Here is a 23,083-nt window from a genome sequence, read left to right as displayed (position 1 = left end):
ATTTTTTTTTTTTTTTACATTTGTTAACTGTGAAATGGAAATAATTTTCACAGAGGTAAAGGAAATAAAAACCCAAACACTGACAAAGCAGGAGTTTCTATTTGCTATTCCAGGATATTTTATATACCCACTAGGTATCACAAGGATGAGATGAATATAAAGGATCAGTTTGTTTGTCTCTAGCTGGTTGTTGTTTTCATTCTTAAAACCTGATTTACAGTTTTCTGTTTACCCCATTCTCTGTAGTTGCTCCTTATGAAGCAAGCACAAGGACTCAGATCCTATATAGTTTGGTTAGTGGAGAAATATGAAGAAAAAAATTTTAATACTTACAGCCATTTTATATCCATTCAGAGATATGCCTATTCAGAATGTATACCTGTCAAAAATCAGAGACTACTAAGTCTCTCTGTTTAGAATGGATTTTCAAGGGATTGGACAATGTTAGGTTAATTTATAGTTTGAGACTCACTTCTGATGGATCTTAATCACAAATTCTGCAATCTGGGCTATGTGTCCAAGATGGATTATAGTTACAGCTGAACGATGGCATGATAGAATTGCAATAATCAAAATTATTTCTTTCTGTTTTTTTTTTTTTTAATTTAGTTGATTGCATTCAGACTTGCTTTTTATTTCTTGTCAGACAACTTGGTAAGCTTGCTTTTTGTCCCAGATAAAATAAATCATTCCTAGTTAAGATTTGCTTCTGTTTTCTGACTAGATTCAGGGCTGTTGAATCTTGTTAATGCATATGACAGACTCCAGCTGTGATGATGGCTCAGAGTTTTTAGTAATGATTTTTATACTTTAGATAGTTTGACCTTCAAAGTTTAAAAGATTCTAGCACATGTGGGTGTTGCAGCTTAACTTTTATGATGATAAAAGGGTTTTGGTTTTCTTTCTTACCATTCATTGTGAAGTTTTTAGCTGCAGAACTAAAGCCCTGTACAAGAATTTAACCATCAGTGTTTTGACATCCATATTTCCCAGCTGCCCTTGAAAGTCTTAGATTTTCAGTTTTCTGTAGAGTGCTCTTGTTCTGCAAGACTTCATCTGTGTTAAGTGGGCATTTGAAAATTGAGTTATTTCAATTAAAGATCTACATTTTATTGCTTGAAATTGGATGTAGCAAGCCAAATTTGCTTCTGTCACTGTCAATAAAATACAGCATATATCTAGCATACATAATTGCATATATAATAACTATTTAATGTATTTAATGTAATATAGTATGCTTTTACAACTTTGACAGGGAAAAGTACAATTTTGCCTGATCTTGGTGTTGCATAGACTTTCTCATCTTCAAATAAAGAAGTTACTAATTTATTTTACTGTTATTCAGTTAAAGAAAGATGACTCCTATAGTATATCTTCATAAGGACTATAAAAAGTATCTAAGAGCTAATTTTGTTTATGCTTTACATGAGGTGGAGTACATGAAAATACTGTAAGAGCTGCCTTAAATGCCTTCTTTAGTTTGATAGCAATTTGTAATTTATGCTCTTAATGTGATAGTTTATGCTTTCCAATAAATAGCAGGGTGCAGTGATGTCTTCATCTATTGGTTACCATAGTTGCTTGTAGTATTTTACAGCAAGAAGTGTCTCAGTGGTTTAATTTTAAACTGAATTTAGCAGCAGTGCATAACTATTTAAGTAAAATTGTATAGTTTAAGGATATGGGAACTTCCCTTGCAAATTACATCAAAGTTATAAGAGATGTTGTTTTGTTATTTTTTTTACATCATTGTATTTTAAATGCACACTTTTTATTGTTCTGTAATTTAAGTTCTTTAAAATTAGGTATTTTCTTCCTAATATAGAACATCTGTAGCTTTCCTTCAGCTTGGCCTCCCAGCCCAAGCTGTATGATAAAATGTGGCTGTTTTTTCAGCTATCTGGGCTCTGAGCAGACTAATTTCCGGGCTGGAGACAGGAGGCTGAGCAGTAAATAATGACTGGCATGATTAGAGTATTTAACTTGAGGCTTTCTGCTGGGCTAAAAAGAGAGCAACACCTGTTTGGGAGCTCCTGCTTTTTCTGATATGTACACTGACCTCTTATACTTCCCGTCAAACCTGGTCTTTGGTCAGCTGCTTGTCTTTGATTTGTAAGCACACAAGATCCAAGCTTTTTGTGTGGTGTTTTTAAGGGGGGGGGGGAGGGGAAGGTTGAAATTTCTGCAGTTAAGTTTTCCCAGTGAAAAGACTAGAAAAAAGAAAAAGCAACAGAATAAGAGGCCTCATTCTTAGTTGTACACATAAGAACAACTTTTTTTTCTAGCATGACCAATTCCTCTGGTTTCTCAACACTCTGAATGGTACTTGTATTAGTGCTCATGGCCTGTGCATTTTTTAAAATTAATAATCTTTAGAGATATGAAGCTGTGGAAATGCAGGGATGTTTTCTTCCTTATCACGGGTTAAAGGGAGGAGGAAGTGGGAAAGGCAAATCCTGTCACTGATCTAAGTTTGCCTTCATCCCATATAGAGGGAGAAAGACGAGTTCTTACCCTGTAGTTAAGTGGCTCATAATGGAAGCAAAAGGGTTTGGAATGAGTAGAAATTTGTAGCTTAGGAAGAGCATCCTTTTGAAGAGGGAAGAGGATTTCAGGTAAAGCTATCAAGCTTTGACAGGTAAGAAACAGGGAAAAATAAGGAAATACAGTATTTGAATAGCAGCTTTCCAATAGCTAAAGGGGGCCTACAACAGATCTGGAGAGGGATTACAAGAGCAGGTAGGGATAGGATAAGGGGTGATGGCTTTAAACTGACACAAGGCAGGATTAGATATGAGATACTGGGAAGAAATTCTTCCCTTTGAGGGAGATGAATTCCTGGCAGAGGTTGTCTAGAGAAGCTGTGGCTGCCCCTGGATCCCTGGAAGTGTCCAAGGCCAGGTTGAACACTGGGGCTTGGAGCAACCTGGGATAGTGGAAGTTGTCCCTGCTTATTACAGGGGATTGGAACGAGCTGACCTTTAGGGTCCCTTCCAACCCAAACCATTCTGTGAGACTAAGATTCTATGAATATTAAATGAGAAAAAGGGTTTTTTCTTCAGGCTGGGAAGTGGATGGAGAAGCTTATCAACAGCACAGAGAAACAAGTAGGAGGAAGCAAAAAGCATCCTCAGTTAAAATGCTGTTAGTGTATGGTAACTGAGGCTAAAGAGTAAAGAATACAGAACTGAAGTGGATGCATGCTGAAGCAGTTGATAGGCATGGAGGATAAAAAGATGTTTGGGGGATAATACATGCAGTTAAAATCAGGCTAGTATAGCAAACTGTCAGAGATTTATATAGGAGTCAATACGTCTCTAATACACTTTTTTTATAAAGAAGAAATATATATATTTAGTGTGTAGTGTTGCTGAAGATGCTTGGTGTGTTTAAGTGACAGTGATCAGGTCTAAATGAAGCAAGAGAACTTCTTGCCATGGAAACTGTGACAGGTCATGTTCCAGAGGTTTCCCCTTTGCCAGCTGTGGTTTTTTGCTGCACAGGTGGCAATAAAGCAACCTGTTCTTCTCATCTGGTTTACTTCTGTTTCCCCCAAACTTTGTTCAGGTGCTTAAATCAAAAATGTTTTTTTGATCAACAACTCCTTCTCTTTTTGTGGGAGTCTTGGGAAGGTAACTTTTTAATTTTGCTGTGGGGTTGGGTTTTTTTCCTTTATTAATGGCTGCTATCATCCTGAGCCAGAACAGAGGTTTTTTATGATCTTCCTGCTGCTTTTCTTTCAGTGTACAGTAAATGAAAGACTGACCTGCTATAAACATTAGTTTAATTCATCTTCAGTCCAATTTTAGCCTTTGAGAAGTGGAGCATGTGGTCTTGGGATATTTTCTGCTGGTTCATAAAGGAGGTGTGCAAGGCCTGTTGAGTGAAGAAAAAACTAATTAGTTTATTGTAGCATGCTCAAAAGTACACAGGTCAGTTCACAGGGGATGTTCATGGTCACTGAGGTAAATACAAGTGTTAAATCATCAACTTTAAGTCTAAATTAAGTTTAGTTTAATAAAATGAACTAAAAATAAGTCAGCAGTAGTTTAAAACTGTAGATTGTGAATCTTCCTAAAATTTGCAATTTTCACCATTCTTGTCTACTTCCATCTCTTAAATTTTTTGTTAGAAAGCATTTCTGTCAGCTTTTCTGACACTTAGTGGAAAGCTGATTACAAGCAAAATGCCACAATGGTCATGTTGTTTTTAACAAAAGAAGGTTCAGTTTAGAATAAGAAAGCACACCTTTGATTTCTCTTGGAGATAATAAGGGATAACAATTCCAAATACCTGCAGCAGTAAGAGGCAAAGCTTTATCAGACAGGTAGGTACCTGATTCAGGACAGCAGGTCAGATTATCTGTGTTGGAAGAACCGGTTAGATATTTTGGGGGGTTTTTTTGAGGCTAGAGGTGTCACATTTAAGTGCAGTCCCTGCTCAGCAAGCTCCTTTTTCTGTTACAGGTTCTGACCTGTAGATACTGGCCCACATCAACCCTTGATGGATTACAGCAGGGCAGGTTCAGAAAGCTGCTTTCATGCTCTCAAATGTCAGTACCTGGTGGAGTTACAGGGTTCTGGCACTACATTCCCTGCTTTTGCCATCCACCATTATCTCCAAAAACAAGGTTTTCAAAGGCAAATGTCTACCTAAAGCACTAAAAACCCATAAGGTGCCTACAGAGTATATGTTTCCTTGTTGTTAGCAGGGTTTTGGAAAATTTCTGTCTTCTAGGTCTGGAGAGATTTCACATTTTTAGCAGTTTCAAAGGTTACATGGGTAATGCTAATCATGCTGATTGCAGTAGTGATGAAGAAAGTAGTGTGAAAAGTCAGTTACTCTCCTCTTTTATTTTTTACTTAAACCCCAGTATTTGAATGACACTCTGTTTCTTTGGCACCAGCAAAAGAAAAAGGTAAAAATCCTTCAATGCAGCAGCTTTGCTGCTTTTGAAGCACTTGAAATCCTCACAACTTCTCTGTTTGTTCCAGCATAGGACAGGCAAGTGCTAAAGTGTTACAGAAGTGGGGTTGTTGCACTTTGTATTAGAATTAAATGCAGAAATTTTATGCCTTTAAAATAGGTCTACAAAATTAAAATGAAAATACAGCTTTGTTCCCCTCCTGGAATGCCCCTCACCAGCCTGGTAGGGTGCTGTGATCATCACTCTGTCTCCTGCTGGCACAGAGATGTTTGTCCTCTGCCTCTGCAGTTCCCAGGGCAGCAGCTGAAACCAATGAAAGCAGATTTTTCGGGGGGGGTTTACTCCTGCACTGCTAAGTCTGGCGGAAACCCCAGAGAAGCTACTGGGGAGTTCTGATTAGGAACAGAATTCAGGTTGAGAACCAGTGTTTGCAGTTAAATATAGATATCTTGGTTTTGGTACCTAAACGACATCTATGAGAGCTAAAAAAGGGAAACTGGAAGATCATGGATTTATAAAATCACAGAATGATTTGAGCTGGAAGAGTCCTCAAAGATCATCTTGCTCCAGCTCCCCCCGTAACGGGGGACATGTTCCAAGGTTGCTCCAAATCCAGCCTGGCCTTGGACACTTCCAGGGATGGGGCAGCCACAGCTTCTCTGGGCACCCTGTGCCAGGGCCTCAGCAGCCTCACAGGGAACAGTTCTGACAGTGAAGTATGGCATGACAGTTATTTACCAAAGAAAATGTTTGATTCTAAACCATTGTTCAATTTAAAATGAATTAAGTATTAAGGCTTAAAATTCTGTAAATTGGATCCGCTTTAAATTTTCAACTGTATCTGTCTTCATAAGCATTAATTGTGCAGTGCCTTAAAAGCTATAGTTGCTATAATAAAAATATATGGAAAAGAGTAATCCAGGTATTGTCAGGGGTAGTTTACTGAAGCCAGTAAGGAGCACATTGCATCCAGGGTTGCAAAATCATGGAGTGTCAAAACTAAACTGGTTTATTCCACCTCAGACTAATAACTTGCTATATGAGAAACAGGATTGTTTCTGTAGTGAGAGGATATATAAATTCTCTTAATTATCTTCTTTCTTATATTTTCTTATATTAAAAGATACTTAGCTGTATAATGTCTCCCTGAAAATCTTGTATAAGCCCAAGAGGTAAATCTCTTAAAGCCCTCCGGTTTTGCTGAACAAACCCAAAAGATCTGAAGAACAGAAACTGTGCTTCTGCCTCTACACAGACAGAACTCTAGTAAATAGTAGCTGGCTGGGTTTTTAGTTTATTATGAACTCAGCTTATCACAGTAGTCTAGACAGTCATCTGAGGAAATGTTTCTTGCAGTTTAAATATATAGAAATATTTAATTTTTTTTTCTAAGGGTAATGTGTGAAGCAGTTGTTTTTCCTACTTAGGTTAATAATTGATGAGATTGCAGCCTGCTGCAATGCCTGTGTTTTTGGTAGGGTTTCTGGTCTACTGAGACTTTTTGCATGCCTTTCTAATTTATGCAGGAGTTGGTTATGAAATATTTTCTCTCCTCATTTTGTGAGTATGGGGCATTTGGTGTGAGGAATGCCACTGAACTCTAGAGTGGAAGGTGAGGGTGGAGTGTGGGACACTACACTGTGCCCTTTACGCTGTTCATCAATACTCTTTAAAGGGTGTCCTGTCTGAAGACTTCAATCTTTGATTTAAAATCTTCCTCTTCACTGATTCTGGGATTCTGTTCCTTTGGGGTTGAACTGAATAGCACTGACTTCATGGAGCAGGGAACCAAAAGCCTGTGATGTAATTCAGGTTTACGTATTATGGGCAAGAAAAGTAGCATCTCTTATTTGCAGGCATATAGTAAGGTGTTGGCTTCTTAATTCCTGGGATGTGAAAGAATTAAGACCTTAATGTGTATCTGTCCGGCTTTCCAATGTCCAAATTTTGATAAGGAAGGTATTTTTGAAGGAGAAACATGAGAAGAAGGAGCATCAGGCAGCATGAAGGAGTTCCTTCACTTCTTTAGACATGTCACCAAAGCAAAGATGTACAAACATCGTATTAGTGTAGTTGGTATAAACTGCTGAATTTTGCAAAAAAAAAAAAAAAAAAAAAGTTTTGCGTTTTTGTTTCCCTGTACACTTTGCTCAGGGGTGATTCAGGCTGTAATTTCCTGCAATGACTGATGATTGGTATTTCATTGTGTGCCAGATTGTGTGCTCAGTGTTGGCTCATGGAGGGATTTCATTAGAGACCCAGCTCAGATGCCATCTTTATATAGTAGCAGGCCCTGTGGAAGCATAAGGAAATACATACATTTACAAGGAGCTCCATCCAAACCAAAATTGCACATCTTGCTGGAACCAAAATTCAGGAATACTTTGCTCCCAGCTTTTATTCTGTGCTTGAAATTTTCTATCAGTCAGTGTATTATACTTCAGTTACACATGGAAATGTTTTGTTCCAAGAAGTCTTTAAGGAAATACTTGAATTCTGAAAGCCACTGAATTCCATAAATGACAAAAGTGAATTATTTCCATGTTTCTGTATTTCTGTGCTTTGTGTGTGTGTACTTTTCAAAATGTTTTGTGTATTAAGGTATTAAAAGCATTTTCTTCAATGTTCAGGTTGATTACACAAACCTGCATTTTATTTCAGAAATATTGTTGTTTATCTGCTATTCTGCCATTTTTACCCCATGTGCTTAGGTGTGTAAGAATGAATTGCTTTACAATTAAAAAGAAAAGAGTTTTAAGATCTGCAGGTATTACTACACTAAGATTTTATCTGCTTAAAACTGCCATGATACCAATTATATAAAAATGTCTGTGTGAACCATGGAATCGTTGCTTTTGGAAAAGAGCTGCTGCTGCTGTTCCAGCCAGAGGAAAATGAGAATGTGCTTAGAAAGGGCATGACAGAAATACTGGTGGAACCTGGAATTTTACTAAAAGCTACTAAGCCCACACAGATTCCTGCATTGGTCCTGGGGCTTTTCTTTCTCTCATTTAGACCTGCCCTCCACTTCCTTTTCAGTTGTCAAGTGTGTATTGTAAAGTTACCCACTCAGTCACAGGAGTTTGTCTGATGGGAAGTTTTGCATCACAGGAGCTAGTCAGAAAAGATCATGTCAGACCAGTAGAACAGTAGTAAAATTTCAACCTGAAAATGGAATCTGTCAGCTGTATAAAAACATCCAAGCCTTCATGATGTATTTAACATCGACATTCAAAACCATTTTCCACTGAGCTGCTCTTCTTCTCTATTAGATATCAAAATAAACTTTATAGAAGTCATTGCTTCAGGTAATGACTGAAGAACCTACTAGGAATGTCTCAACTTTGAGTTACCAACAATTCTAAATGTTTAAAAGATTTTGGTGGTCATTGTTTACATTAATGATAATCTTAATTGTATTAAATACTTAATTAAGGACTTTACACACAGGTTTCTTAATAAGAAAAAGTCAAGGGAAGGAGGCTTTGATTTTACTATTCAGGTTTATAAGAACTCCACAGTCTAAATAGCAGTACTGCTCACAGATTACTTTTTCCAAGAGAAATTAATAGCTTTGCCAACTCTCTTTCATTTTCCAAGAGAATTGTTCCTCATTTCCAGCCAGCAGTCTTTTTTACCATAACTTTTTGGATGTCACTTGAAAAAAATTATTTTTATTTATATTAATTGCAATTCACTTACCTTCACGTTACCTTTGAAATTTCCCTTATTGCATATTCTCAGTGTTGGCAGCTAAGCCTTACTGCTAAAAAGCTCCACAAATTCTGTATAAAATTGATCAAAATATTGAAAGAAAATAAATTTTAGATAACATTTAATAAACATAAGCACTTTTTAAAAGTTTAAATAGCTTTTTGCATTACTGTGACTTACAATTTGCAGGAGTTGAGTAAGAGGAGTAATGTTTACATATGCATGAATTTCAGATCTGTGCTCTGAACCCAAGGACAGTTATGAGTATTGCCAGCTCTTTCATACTCAGATGAAGAGGTCATGAAGGAAAGCCCTGATCTCCCTTTCTTTGGCAGCACCAGCTCTGGGCAATGCTGTCATTTATGCAGAATCAGTGGGAGAACGGGGCGTGCCTCGCTCTCCATGATCCCATGGTAGGAGGCCATGGAATACCACAGCATTTCCCCTTGCAGGAAGATGGAGCTCAGCTACACTTTTATTTATTGAAACGTTAAGATGTCGCATTGCAAAGGGGAGAATTCAGAGATTCATTGAAAAATCTCAACAGTAATCAACAAGCAGGTTCTGCAACAAGTAGCCATAAAGAATTTCAGATGTCTGGAGACCTCTGAGCGTTAGCAGAAATTACGGGGAAATTCGCCACCTGTCAGAGTGGTAATAAAGACAGTTGTTTCTCCATCTTGTTTCCTGTTGGAGTATCTTTTAGCAAAGTGAATTTAACCTAAGGCCTTTGCCAGTATGGACTTAATGTCTCCACTCTGAAGGTTCCATGACATAGAGTCCAGTCTCTTGGACTTTCACCCACTGTACTAATTTTTTCTTTTAGAAGAGAGTGAAGTTCCTGGTAATGCTGACAGTATTTAATTCCTTGCAGCATTCAGGTCCTATGTATTAGGTTGTTCATTTAATAATGCTGATGTATGAAACTGATAATTAATAACAATAAACTGTTTGCTCTACTTGAACCTGCAAGTGAGGTCATGAAAGCTGAAGTTACTTATTTTCTCATCTATTCCTTAATATTTCCTAAATCTTCCTTAAGGGAGTGAGGTTCTGTGAAAAGTCCTATGAAAGGCAAATTTGCTTTGTAAGGAGGTGAAACACATTAATAAAGTGTTAGGTCTTGTTCTTTAATTGGCAGGGGTTGTGAAGGCCTATCTCAGACACCCTCCTTTACTCCTGATATGATTCATATTTATCAACATACTTAATATTTTCAGTATTTTGTTTTTATTAATAGAACTGTCAATCTTCTAAGTAGCTTCTAGTTAAAAATGCTTGTTTCCAGATGCATTGCTTCCTTATTTAGTTATGGTTCTGTGGGGTTCTGTTTAAATAAAAATGTTGGACTATACTTCACAGTTCCCTCCTGCTAAATCTTCCTAGTGCTCACAGACATGAAATACAGTATTCTGACAATGTGCTTTCCCCTTTTGCAGGCTGGGTGCAGGAGACTGGCATTGCACCCCTGTTGGACCTCACCTCATTTTGGTATTGGGAGCCTTCATCTAAAATTTCAGCCTGTGCTTTCCCACAAAAGGAGTCTCAAATTTTAATACTCTTCCTGATAACTTGCAGTGGACATTCCAACATGTGTAGTTACCTTTTTACTTTTCTTCATGCCTCACTTTTTCTCTTTCATGTTACCTGGGAAGAGGTGAAATTTTTATGGGCAGGAATTGTGACAAAATTCAGATAGAAATTGGCTCCTTACATGTGTACCAAAATATTTTAGTGTTTTGTTCTGAGTGACAGCAGGTGGTATTTGGGATGTTAAACATTATGTTTCAGGTTTTTAGCTAATGAGTGTTAGACTCAAAGGACATGTGGCAGACAGACTATTCCATATCTATTTACAGCAGGTTTTTTACACCTTATCTGAATCATTTGTTTGGCCAGAGGTACAGGCAAAAAACTAAAATAGATGGATACTGGACCATACCCAAGACTGGAGTTCTTAAAGTTGCTACGCCTTGTCTCAGGCTCCTGTCAACTGGGTTTTTTTTTTTTTTTTTTTTTTAATTACATGTAGAATTAAATTTTAAAAAGGAATTAATGGAAAAAATCCCGACAACCATCATAGTTGAATAGTCCCATTTAAGAATACAAAATACATACTTTTATGACAGAATAGAAATGTTGCAGCATAGTTAAATGTTAAAGTCCATGGTTTGATTTTTTTTCTTGATGCCAGGAAAAAAGTACCCCTCATTAAATTTAATTACATTAACAATTTGAATTTTTGGTAAAGATTTTCATTCTTCAGGTCACGGTGCATATTAAGTATAATTTTCTGAAGTTAAAAAAAACAACTGTATAACACATGTGCTGAAGATCACTTTCTTTCACCAAAGCAGTTTCTCTTTCTAGAGTAACAAATGATTTATAACTTATGTTCAACATATGTTCTTTCTGGCAAAATTATTCCATCAGCAGTGCTGGCAAAGGAACAAATGAAGAAACACCTAAGAATAAGACAAGCAAACCCATATGGAAAAGATGATTGATTCATAAATGGGAGTTTTTAAAGTCTGATCAACCACTGCAATAATGTAGTCTGACTGGCTGTGTGAAACAATTCCTGAAACAAATCCACAGCTTCATTTGAAGCAAAAAAGTATCTTCAAAATAGCATCTACTTTTACTGTGTTTGCTTCCCACATGTAAAAATTTACTGTGTGACTACAGATCTTTGTGTAAACAGCTGAACTTTACCATTAATCTGAACATGCTTGCCTTCACTTTGTATTTTAAAATGCTACACTTTCCTCTTAGGATAGAAGAGCAGCCACTAGTCAGTCTCTTTGCATTTGGGCTTCATGTTGGACAAACTGAACGAATAAAGATTTTTTTTAATGGGTGCACTTTTTATGGATAATATTTTAAATTACAGTAGTATTTTAAAATAGGAATATTATTATAAAACATATTTCTGAATAGATACCTTGCTGCAGGCTTGTGCTGATGAATGTTGCTTGGTTACAGAATCTGAACATTAGATTAATGCATTCTCTGTTTATTAAGGCATGGGTAGGCACTTATGCATAGGTTTCCAGAGCATATATTTCTAATTAATAGGATATAGTAAGCAGTAGGTGTATTGCTATCACTCCTTCTTGTACCTGACTCATTCATATTCTCTTGAACAAACACACTGTAGAGCTTGGTTATATTCTCTAATCTTCCTTTCGAACACACTCTTTAAACTGAACTTTTCACTGCTAATTTTGGCAGAGTTTACACACAATCATTTTGAGTCTTATGGGATGGTAGTGGAACTCAGATACAATTCACAACTCTAGTTTGAGTTTGAAGTTTAATTTCCTCTGATTGAATTCCAAACTTCTTAATGTGGAGTATCTTTGGCCAGAATATTCCTGTGGGTCACCAGCCATTAAACAGAGAAATACATACTTTGAATTTCTACTCCTACTGTGATATCCAAAGATTGGTCTTGCAGAAAATTGTATCTCAGAGAATTGCTGCTATAAAAACACAATACTGTCCAGCAGAACTACTTATTTCCTGAACGCGAATTGCAAAGTGAGCTGGGATGTCATGATTGTCAGACCTGCTGAAGGCAAGTGTTGGAAATCTGAAGATGTGTAGTAAGTCAATATTTGATTTCACTGTAGAGGGCATTCCCCCGCGGAGAACTGAATTCCATCTGAGCGTATGGAGCAAGGACAGGATTTTCTTTTTATAATGTATTTATTTTACTCAAAGTCCAATATTTGCTGCTTGATGGGCAAAGTATAACTTTGAAGATTGTTTTGTATTGATAATCAAAAAATATTAAAGTTTGCAGGCCTTACTGAGTATTTGAGATTTTCTAATCTCCTTTTATTGTCAGGCATTTCTGTTGTGGGTACTTGTGAACTTGGTTGACTTTATTTAAAGTGAACAGCCCAGCTGAAATTGACTACCAATATGTATAAACAACTGTGCAGAAGTCTTTCCCAGACTGATACCTGGGTGACCCTTACCAAAGATAGAAAGCAGAACATTGATTTCTGTTCAAGCTTTCATTTAAGAGCCCAGGAAGCTTAGTATAACATCTCACTGGGAAAACCATTTTTTTTTCCATTCTGAAGATGTCAAAGTTCTTATTTCTTCAGGGTGAAAGTATGAAGTTATAGAAAGTAAGGGCTGTCCCATTTGTAGCTTGGTTGTGAGACCAGCTGCACCCTAATGAAAGTCCATGGAAGGCAATGTGTGACCCACACATTGCTATTGGAGTCTGCTTTTGATAGGAAAAAAAGAGGATGGAATAGTAGCTGGAGTAGCCATAACCCCACTGTTGTGCCTTCTTTCATGTGACTGAGTGAGAGATTTGCATTTTCTTCTTTTTTTCCCCTCACTCTTAAAGAGTTTCCACAAGGATGTGAAATCTGGCTTAGAGCAACCATCTGTTCCTTATTCGTTCCTAGAGAATTTCAGTTAATTGTTGAACCCAGTTTGTGTTGACTCATAATGTAAAAAAAATTCTCTTTCTACAGTTTCAAACTTCATGAACTAACTATTCACAGGAATTCTACCAGAAGTGTATTTTCATATTGTTTCTCTGCTTTATTCAGTGTACTGCGTATGGCTTGGAGAGGTTTTATTGTCTCATGGTTTTCCTCTGAAAATAAGTGGTGGTTTGCCAATTAGTCCTCTCTAGATAGCACTATTTTGCAACAGGCATTCCAACAGGAATGATGATTCTGTGACACTCTCTGTCATGAATCTTGATCAATGTGGAGTGAAAAAATGTGTGGCAGCTGTGGTCTGTAGCTCCCTCTCATAAATCACCATGAAGTAGCTTAGGAACAAGAAAACCAGTTTCCAGTCCTTGTTTGCTTAATCTGATCTTCTCGTTTGTTTGTTTGTAAAATTCTTTTGCTTACTGTGGATTTTAGTGGATAGATTGTCAATGCTCAAGAGCAGTTTTGTGTCCAGCTGCTTTTTATTTACTTGTATCCTTCAGAAAGAAGTAACTTGAAAGGTAGGCTCACCTCGTGAAAATCATTACCTTCAATGGAAGGTGTCACGCAACTTCTGTAAGCAGTAACATGGCTTAAATTTCCGTGGAATTTTCTTAATATAGGTATCTACTGGATGAAAAAACAATTCCTTCTATAGTTACTAGTACAGTGCCTTGTATAATACAGTGAACTTTCCCTTTTTTCGCCCCCAGATTACAGGACAGGCCCGTGTTTCACACAAGTGAACAAACAGATGTGCCAGGGCCAGCTGACTGGGATTATCTGCACCAAGTCCCTGTGCTGTGCCACCATGGGGCGTGCATGGGGCCACCCCTGCGAGATGTGCCCTGCCCAGCCCCAGCCCTGCCGCCGCGGCTTCATCCCGAATATCCGCACTGGCGCCTGCCAAGGTGAGCCTCTCACTGAAACTCTGCCTGTGACAATCACCTTGGAAACCTTGCAGTCCCCTTGAAACAACATCACTGTTTTCCCTGTGTGTGGTCTGTGTCTTGTGATAAAATACGGGTGTGCTTTGCTGCTTCCAGATTTTTGTTGCTGTACGTAGAGAACAAAACATAAGTGGCCTGGAAAGAAGTGATTATTGATCAACACTAAGGAAAAATATTTGATGTTGCTTTTCCTTATATGTCAGAGATAGGCCTCTGCTTGCATGCAACAGTTTCTGTTTTGTCATTCGTCTTGAAGTGATTAGTATGTTTTAGACACTCTTTTCATAACAATGTCATGAACAGAAACAGTTTTCTACAGAAGAGGTGCATGTTGCAATCTCCAAGTCAAGCTCCATTGTATGACTTGGCCACATACAAAGGGTCCTTGAAACTGCTCTGCCAGACTGACCCTGGCACAGCTTCTGGGGCTTCATTTGAATTATGTGAGAGATCAGTGGTGCTCTTTAGCACCCATGCCCACAATAATTGTGTTTTCTTTTTCTGACAGTTTATTCCCTGTGGCAAATAGTTTTAAGTTACCCACGTAACCACATTGCTGAATTCCACTGGGAAACATAGAAACATGTGGTAGTCTACTTTGTGTGATGGATAAACAAAGGAAGTTTGAACAGCCATAAGTTTTGCTACATTTTTGACATATAACTGCTAAATAGGAAGCTCAGATTGTATTTGTGTCAGCTGGGCTTAGCATGCAGTGTTGCAAGGTGATGGCAAGGCACAGATGAAAAATGCTTGGCCTTTCTTCAGGGAAAAGGAGAGACAGAATTTCTTTATTTCACAGAATCATTGCCTTTACTTCCAGCAATTGAGACATTTTCTTTTAAGCTCTGAGTACTGGTCACTCCTCCTGACTTAAGCTCTGTGGTGTGAGCAGGTTGATGGCACAATGTCTGCTCTGTTATGAATTATCAGGCCACCTTGCTGCAGGATGTGACACTTTTTACCTTTCCAAACTCCACATTACAGTGCAGAGTCTGTTGAAACAAGATCACAGAATCTCAGAATCGTTGGAGTTGGAAGGGATCTCTGGACATTACCCAGTCCAACCCCCTGCCAAGGCAGAGTCACCCAGAGCAGATGACACAGGAGTGTGTCCATGTGAGGCTGAAATGCCTCCAGACCTCCCTGTGCAGCCTGTTCTGGTGCTCTGCCATCCTCAACAGAAAGGTCAGAAGAAACCAAATGTTTTCTCTGATGGTTTTAGAAACAAATAGAGGTATCTGACGTGCTTTTTAATGCTTTTCTTTCTGTTGAGGACATTAGATTTACAGAGACTTTAATTAAAGGAACACAAACCCCTTTGATATTCAGTAAAACTACCTTTGTAATGTATCAGATCAGGCTCACTCAGTCCATAATTTAAATGCTTGGCATTTTTGAAGTGAATGCTGACATCAGTAGATAGCCAGGTTTGGGAGTTGGTATGAACAACTCAAAATCAGTGGAACTTGCAAGCCTTGCTGTTGGAAAATGGGTCATAATTTCAGCATGTATTTGGTGTCAGTTTTACAAGATATAGCTTAGTCTAAGTAGGAAGTTGCTCCTACTCTTCAAAGGATTTGTATGATTCAATCTTAAATGGGTCTTTAGTGCCTTTGGAGGGTTAATTATATTTTCTGGATTATGTTCTTGTATAGAGCATTGTAGTAGTACTTTTACTTCATTATTACCATGAACAGGTTTAAAAAAATCTAAGAGAAGCAAAGACAATCACAATTCAAATTGTTTGGTTGTGTTTCATTTTTTTCCCCCCAGAAATTTCTATTCAGTCATGTCTTAAACAGGAATTGTAGCTGTTCAGACATCCCTCATTCCAAGAATTCAGGTAGGAGGAACTTCAGTGTTCCACTTCAGTAAACTTTATTGCCGCTGCTACATAGCCTTAGGAGCAGCATAATGGCAGAATCCTGAGTTGGACGTTTTCTCAGCTCCTCCCTGTATCCCTCAGCAGTCCCATTTCCCGCCTACACCCTTTCCCTGCAGACAGTTAAATTTTTGCTCTAAGGAGAGAAAAGTGGTGATGGCTGAGTAGATTTTGAAAATAGGACAGTTGTTCTTCCTGCTGCTGTTGCTGACATTTTTAAGTGCATATGGCCATTACAGGAGATAACATCCAAAAAAATCTGTTCTGTAGTAGGAATACACTGTCTAAATATTAAAAGCACTGATGTGGACTGGACAAGAGAGAGAAGACAGATGAAGGTTCAAGTTCACAATGAAGAGTGATGGGGTTTTTTTGTAATCTAGTGCTTGGTATTAATGTGTCTTAGTTACTGAAAATACTGACAGTGTCATCTAGGATCACATCCTCCTGTTGTGAAAATAATTATTAAAAGAGGGAGAAATATCTTGGTATTATTTCTGTTGTGTGCAGTATTTCTGCTTTCTAAGAGGTAGAGGAAGTACCAAGAGTTTTCCATTATACTCATGACCAATTCACGTTTTAGTTCCCACATGCCAAATCAATTACAAAGAAAATCCCCATATATATTCCGGGCAGAATTAAAGAAAAAATTTTTATTTGGATAATTGTTGTTACTACAACAGTTAGTTGTAAATAAAAAACTCTCCAAAATTTGTGGCTATCATCTGAGTGGATTTATTTTTCCTGAGATTTTTGGGTTTTCAGAGTTTTTTTGGGAAAGAGCCCACACACTGGAAAGGGAAGGTGCGTGTTTAAAGGTAGCTATGCAAACCACGCAGGCATTTTGCAGAGAAAACTCTGCAAAAGCATAAAGTCTTTTTTCACTTACCAAATGTTAGACTATGAGCACATGGAAATATTCCACTTAATCTGTAACATATTGAACTTTTGTATATCGCACTGTTTCTAAAGAGTTATTAATCAAATTTGCTGTTTATGGTAAAAAGCTTCTTGTGTTAATGTGGCTGAGGTTTAAAAGTGTGAGTAAGTGGATAATTAATAGTGCTAAAACTCCAGTGTGCTTTAGCCTAACTGTCAATGATACTAAAAAAAAAAAAAAAAAAAAAAGCTTCATTTCAATTTGCTTGTATTTTCAGGTAAAAAATTTCTTATATCCTAAACCAGCATTTAGGAAGCAATTGATAAAATAGGCCTTTTGAATAAAATACTTTTGTTCTTTTTGGCTTTTCTCAGTCCCAAAACACCAATAATATATTAAAACAAACTTGGGTTTTCAGCAAGACATGATACATGACAAAAAGCATCAATCTTGTAGCTTGTGTATATTTTTAGGCTAACCTTAAAGTTGAATATGCTTGCTTTCTTTACACTGAAATACGATGAAGAATAGATAGCGCACAATTTCAGAAAAAAACAGGAGAATGCCTGTGACTCAAAGACTTCACCTTTCATAGTGGTTCCATTTGTGTTTCCTTCACTGGACAAGCACTGCATTCCGTCACTGGGATTGGCTTTTCAGGCTTCAGCAAAGCTAAACATCTATTTGCCTTCCTAAAATAACTGAAAGAAATTAAAGGAACCAATAGAGCTTAAAACTTGGTTCACCTCGAGGCCCCAGTGATACTTTTTCTGTTTCTGTGAGCTGTTCATTGCCTGCTGCTGCTGCTGCCATTAATTCACTATTCCTTGACATCTTCAACTTCTAAAACGGTTTAAGACACATAGTGGTTTTTTAACAACTGATCTGCTGGCACAGGAAATTTAATTTAAGTGTTAATAAGTGACAAAAGGCACGGGCATGCTGTGTGTGATAAATGCATTTTGAAGCCCCGGGGTCAGAAGACAAACACCACGTGTTTTACTTGGGAGGGAGCTGCTGGGTGGGCTGTGTATCAATAAAAGGTGGAACCATCTTCTCTCTAGATGTTGCTAAGTCATGTCAAGGTTCACAGAATCATAGAATAATTAGGGTTGGAAGGAATCTCTGGAGAGCAGCCAGTCCAGCCTCCCCACTCCTTAAAGTACTTCAGAGTTGAAATGTTTGATTTCCGAGTAAATAAACAGCAGCAAGCACTGGTTATTCAGGAAAAAAACAATGAAGAAAATCTATGCCTTTGATAAAGTCCTTAATCTATTTACAATCTAACTGTTGCATTTTGGACATGGTAGTGTGATGGCTAAATCACCACGTATTCAGGAACAAAATGCAAACTTCTCAGCAAATGTACTTAAACCCAAGTCCAATGGTTGCGGGAAAAAACCCCAAACCTGCAAGAAGTGCTTGCCTTCTTCCTTGACTGTGAGAAATTATACTTGCTTAAATGGAAAAGCAGGTGGATGGACAGGGCCAATAGCATAGGTTTATCTATAGCACAAGCACCAGGAGGAATAAAAACTGACGAAGTCCTATAATCCACAAACTCAGGTAGAATTTCAATGCCTTATAAGAGCTTTGACCATCCTCCTGAAAAAGAGTTCCATATTCTTGCCAAATGTTAACTGGGAGCATCACACAACTGGAACAAGCAGGTCAAGAAGATTCCTGAAACACCGGGATGGTAACTTCATGGTACAGGTCCTAAGGGAGCCAACCAGGAAAGATGTCCTCCTAGATAGTTTTGTATAAAAAGCTGCAGAAACACAGGGTGGTTTATTTGTAACCAAATTAGAGCTGGGAACAAAAAAAAAAACAAAACCAAACCTCAACACAATTTGAAGTGTAAGTAGAACTTAATGAAGTGCAACAGGAAGTTACTGAAAGTAACTCATGTATCTCATGTCAGGTAATGAGATCTGTGTCTTTTTTTGTGTTTGCAGATGTTGATGAGTGCCAGGCTATCCCTGGAGTCTGCCAAGGAGGAAACTGCATTAATTCAGTAGGTTCATACGAGTGCAAGTGTCCTGTTGGCCACAAACAGAATGAGGCAACTCAAAAATGTGATGGTAAGTAGGAGAACATACCTAAAAAGTGGTTAAGCAGAGCATTGGAGCACTTTGGTAATGAGCATTATTAAATAGTTGAATAGTTGTAGTGTCTGATCTGGAGAGGCATAGCATCACTGAACTGTGCTTTTTGTTTCTACTTTGCAGCATCCCATGTTTCTACTTGGCTGTTAGTATTTTGCATTAGATGTTTTCTTCTGTCTGACTTGTGGGTAAAGACAGTGTTTATTCTCTTTGAAAACTTAGAACTACTGATAAAAACTCTGTGTGTGAGCAACATATAACTGTTGTTGGTTTATTAGGATTTTCTTTGTTTTCTAAAAGATATTCTAGTTCAGCTAGGTATTTTTGGCCTAGTGACTACAGAGTGAAAGCAAATGTGGGAGTTTTGATGAGTTTGAGTAAGTGAAAAATACCAAGGAAATGCCCTTCCCTTTTAGCTGAAAAATTAAATAGATCATGTTTAATAAGTGTAGTTTAATAAATATAGACCGTGTTTACTGAGTAAACATGATGCAATTAAGGGCAGCAATTCCTTATAGTTTAAAAGAATATGATGGGTAATTGATGGGGTTTTGTGGGTTTGCTGAAGACTTCACTGATTTCAGTGACTTTTTTACACTTTGGAAAGAAACCAGAACTCTCAGACTTCATCCCAACCACTGGTTGCTTTCACATTCAAGTTGTGTTGATAAGAGGACTTTGTTCTTAAAGGCTTTGACTTGTGATTAGCTGACAATCTAATTATGGTCCCAAATTACGTTATACTCAGTATTCAGTTACAAATACATGGTTTGTAGCCAGTTTTGGAAGTCCCCTCAGAGTTTTGCTTAGATTTGCCTACAATACAACATTCACAGAAAAATTAAGTAATATATTCCATTTAAAAACCACGTCTTATAAGTGAAAATGTTGCTTCTGGTATTGTTACAGGTAATCTCTAAGTGAAAATAAAAAAAAATTCCAGAGGCATTTTTCTCTGGTCCAGCCCTCCACATTCTTCTGGTTTTCAGTGGGTTGGTTTTTTTGTGTTGACTAATTTTAGTTTCTACTCAGTACCTGAAAGGGGAGGGAACAGGCAGGTGTGTAGATGCTTGTGGTTGAAAAGGAACTATGAGAGTCAGAAGGTCCACAAAAACGTAAAAAGTGACATTAGGAAATTACAGACTTGGCATGGAAATTGCAATGTTTGTCCCTGACCTCCTGGTATCAGCATATGGGTGATGGATTCGAAATAAAGGGTAGGGTGAAAGAGAAGAGAGGGAGGGAGAAAGGAAGGGAGGGAGGGAGGAAGGGAGCAAAAAAAAAGAGAGAAAGAAGGAAAAGAGGAAAGAAAGAAAGAAAGAATGAGGGGACAGAGAGAGGGAAAAAAAGTTCCTTGCACTGGCTTTCTACACAAATTAGTTCTTCTGCACCTTCCTGGAGATGGCTCAAATAGATCCCAACTATAAGGTGTCCTTTACTGGTGTAGTCCTTGATTTTTATCCACAGGCCCTTAACCTGTTTGCGGCTGTTTCTCAGAGGCAGCTCTTTCTCTCTCTCCGTGCCCATAAGCTATCCTAATCTAGCCATAGTTATTTATCCTTGTTTGTTAGAAGTGCACTTGTTCTTTTGATTCTTTTAACTGTGGTTCTTTTGATGCCAAAAGTATTTATTTAGAGACATTTATTCAGTTTCCTTTCTTCTGAAAACAGTACTTAAAGCATTCTTTGCATTCTGTTTTAACTATCTAAAGCTTTAATTGTTGAAAACATTATTCAGCAGTTCTCCTTGATAGTATCCACAGGAAAAGGTGAATGTATTTTTACAGAGATCTTAAAAAGCTGTGGTGCTTATGGGACCATGCATAATAGAAGTGAAACATCATCTGCAGTCTGAAGAGTTTGCTGTTATTTCATAGTTCACTAATCAACAGGTCTTCATTTCCTGTTTTGTTGGCAGCCTGCTGCAGAGCAGGTCATATGCTCTGGCTTTTTTTCTTCTAAGCCCCCACCACTTGTGTCTGTGGCAGGAGTTAAATACTAATTAGTCCCTGGTCACAGTTTCCCTAGTCAGATAATTCCCCACAGGGAATCAGGCAAATAACAACCCCTCTCCTCACAGTTTGTACCATCTTTTTCTGGGGAAGAAGGACATTGTGAAACTTCACAGCCAAGGGGGTAGTGCCAAAATTATACCAGGAAAAAACCGTGCTTACTTTATTCCAGAAATAGAGCAGAGAATGAAAGACAAGCCATAGTTTTATTCAGGCTTTCTTATTTGCATGCTTAATTAGGTGTTCATAATCTCATGGTTAGATTTATAAGAAAAAACTATAGCCAGTCCTTCAAACAATTGCACGTTCAGTTAGTAGGACAGTTACTTGGCATGAGGTTACATCAGTATATATATCTGTATCTGTGTATATGGATTTGGCCATTGGGAAGGATTTAAGGGACTGGTGTCCTAGGAGTTAGAACCTGTGCACAGAGAAATTATTTAATAGAAACTGCATTATTTTAATGAAGTTTTTTTGTCTCAAACATTGTGTAGAAATGATGTGGTATGGAGTATTCTGCTCAGTCCTTTCCCTTCTTTAGGTGTGGAAAACCAGACCAAATGTTACTTTCTGGCTACAAAGGACAAAATCCAAGTTGGAGTCAATAATAGTCAAGGCTCCAATGTTCAGAGGCAGAAGCTGGAATCTTGCAATAATTACTGAGACCTTCTTTACTGGAACAGCAGTTCTCCTACTTAAGAAGGAGAGATTTGAGATCCCCTGCTATACCCTCTGCCCTTGAGCATCCAGATGTATTTTGTGGGTTAGGGTTTTTTCCCTGTTGTTCTTCCTGGAAACAATAGCTCTTGATAGAATAAGTAGGAATGGTCAGATTGTGCTTTTTGTACCTTAACGGATTTTTTTTTTTTTTTTAAACATCAGTCAAAAGGCATATATTTGGCTTACTGGGTTTGTTTTGAGCCTTAGACTACAGGCCCATTCAGAAGTTATTGGTGATTGTCTATCAGTAAAGAGGGTTAAAAGGATTTCCAATGCGCATGAGCCCAATTTGCATGTGTAACTCTGTGTGTGTGCCCTCACACAGAAATGTAACTCAGTAGGTCAGACTGTTTGGGAACAAAATGAACTTTAAAATTAATGCAGGCTCAGGATTCCACATTGGTGATTTTATTTAAAAGTTCATCTGTATTCCTGATTTACAGACTTTCTGCAGTAGTCAGGACAACTCCTTCCATTACTGGGGAAGCCGTGGAAGGATTCAAGGCACATGAGCTCCATGAGACCTAATGGGCACAGAGATGAAAAATATTTGGGAAGTCCATTACAGGGATTATACCAAATTCCAGAAATCCAGTGCACCAATGTGGATTTGTCTTAGCTAAACAAAAGAAACCCTCAAACCCTTCACTTTTTTTTCGCCTAAAAGTTGATCTACAATATATGGAGCTTTTAGGAATGAAATGCTGTTCCTTTTCGGGATGTTGTTATCTCCTAGAATTAAAGGAACTTACATTTTTGGGTTATTCAGAGATGAATTAAATGTAGACAACCTGAGAAGAGAAAGAAACTTTCTGTTATGCTTGCTGCTTTACAAAAGGGGTGGAGTATTACTTACTGTATTCCAGTGACCAAATAAATGTGCTCTACTTACTCTTCTCAAATAGAAAATACATCATACTCATTGAATAAATGTAGTTAGCTATGACACCCTTTACAATTAAAGATATTCTAGGAGGTAGGATGCCTCTCATGCTTTTCCAAAAGGATACATTACTATGTACTGTTAACATCAGAAGGTCAGGACTATGTGAAACAGCCTAACTCCTCTAAAAACAAAAAGAGAAAAAGTGGCACCAAAATGGAAAGAATCCTTTAAAAGAAATAGTTCTGTTTCAGTTTTTCCTGCTTCAGTGTATAATTTCGTTAGACGGGGTGGTGTTTGGGCTTGGTCCTACCAGGTATTATTACTTTCTAATATTATTTTCTAGACTAAAACTATTTTCAAGGAACCCTTTCCCAGAATTCGGCAGTTGAGAGCCCCATTTCTGGTACTTGTAACTCAGTTATTCATAAAACCCTGCTTTCCCTACCAGTAAAAGCCATGAATTGTGAATTGCAGGTAGCCAGGCTGGGTCCTTTTGGCGGAAACTCACTGGGTAATAAATCTGCAAAGTTTTT

The 23,083-nt window shown here is 37.8% G+C and overlaps 1 protein-coding gene across 3 annotated transcripts in view; it reads left to right on the top strand.

Moving 5' to 3' along the window:
- Positions 1-23,083, top strand: part of FBN2 (fibrillin 2) — a 118,640-nt gene that overhangs the window by 9,033 nt on the left and 86,524 nt on the right. For all 3 annotated transcript variants that reach the window (XM_032096785.1, XM_032096784.1, XM_032096783.1), the window contains 2 exons: positions 13,821-14,018; positions 18,781-18,906. In XM_032096785.1, coding sequence (XP_031952676.1) covers positions 13,821-14,018; positions 18,781-18,906 — 324 coding nt within the window. The remainder of the gene's footprint in view (positions 1-13,820; positions 14,019-18,780; positions 18,907-23,083) is intronic.

Source organism: Corvus moneduloides, chromosome Z, assembly GCF_009650955.1.
Source record: "Corvus moneduloides isolate bCorMon1 chromosome Z, bCorMon1.pri, whole genome shotgun sequence".
Classification (NCBI taxonomy): domain Eukaryota; kingdom Metazoa; phylum Chordata; class Aves; order Passeriformes; family Corvidae; genus Corvus; species Corvus moneduloides.
The sequence above is the reverse complement of the archived record's forward strand: the minus strand, read 5'-3'. Positions and strand labels throughout refer to the sequence as shown.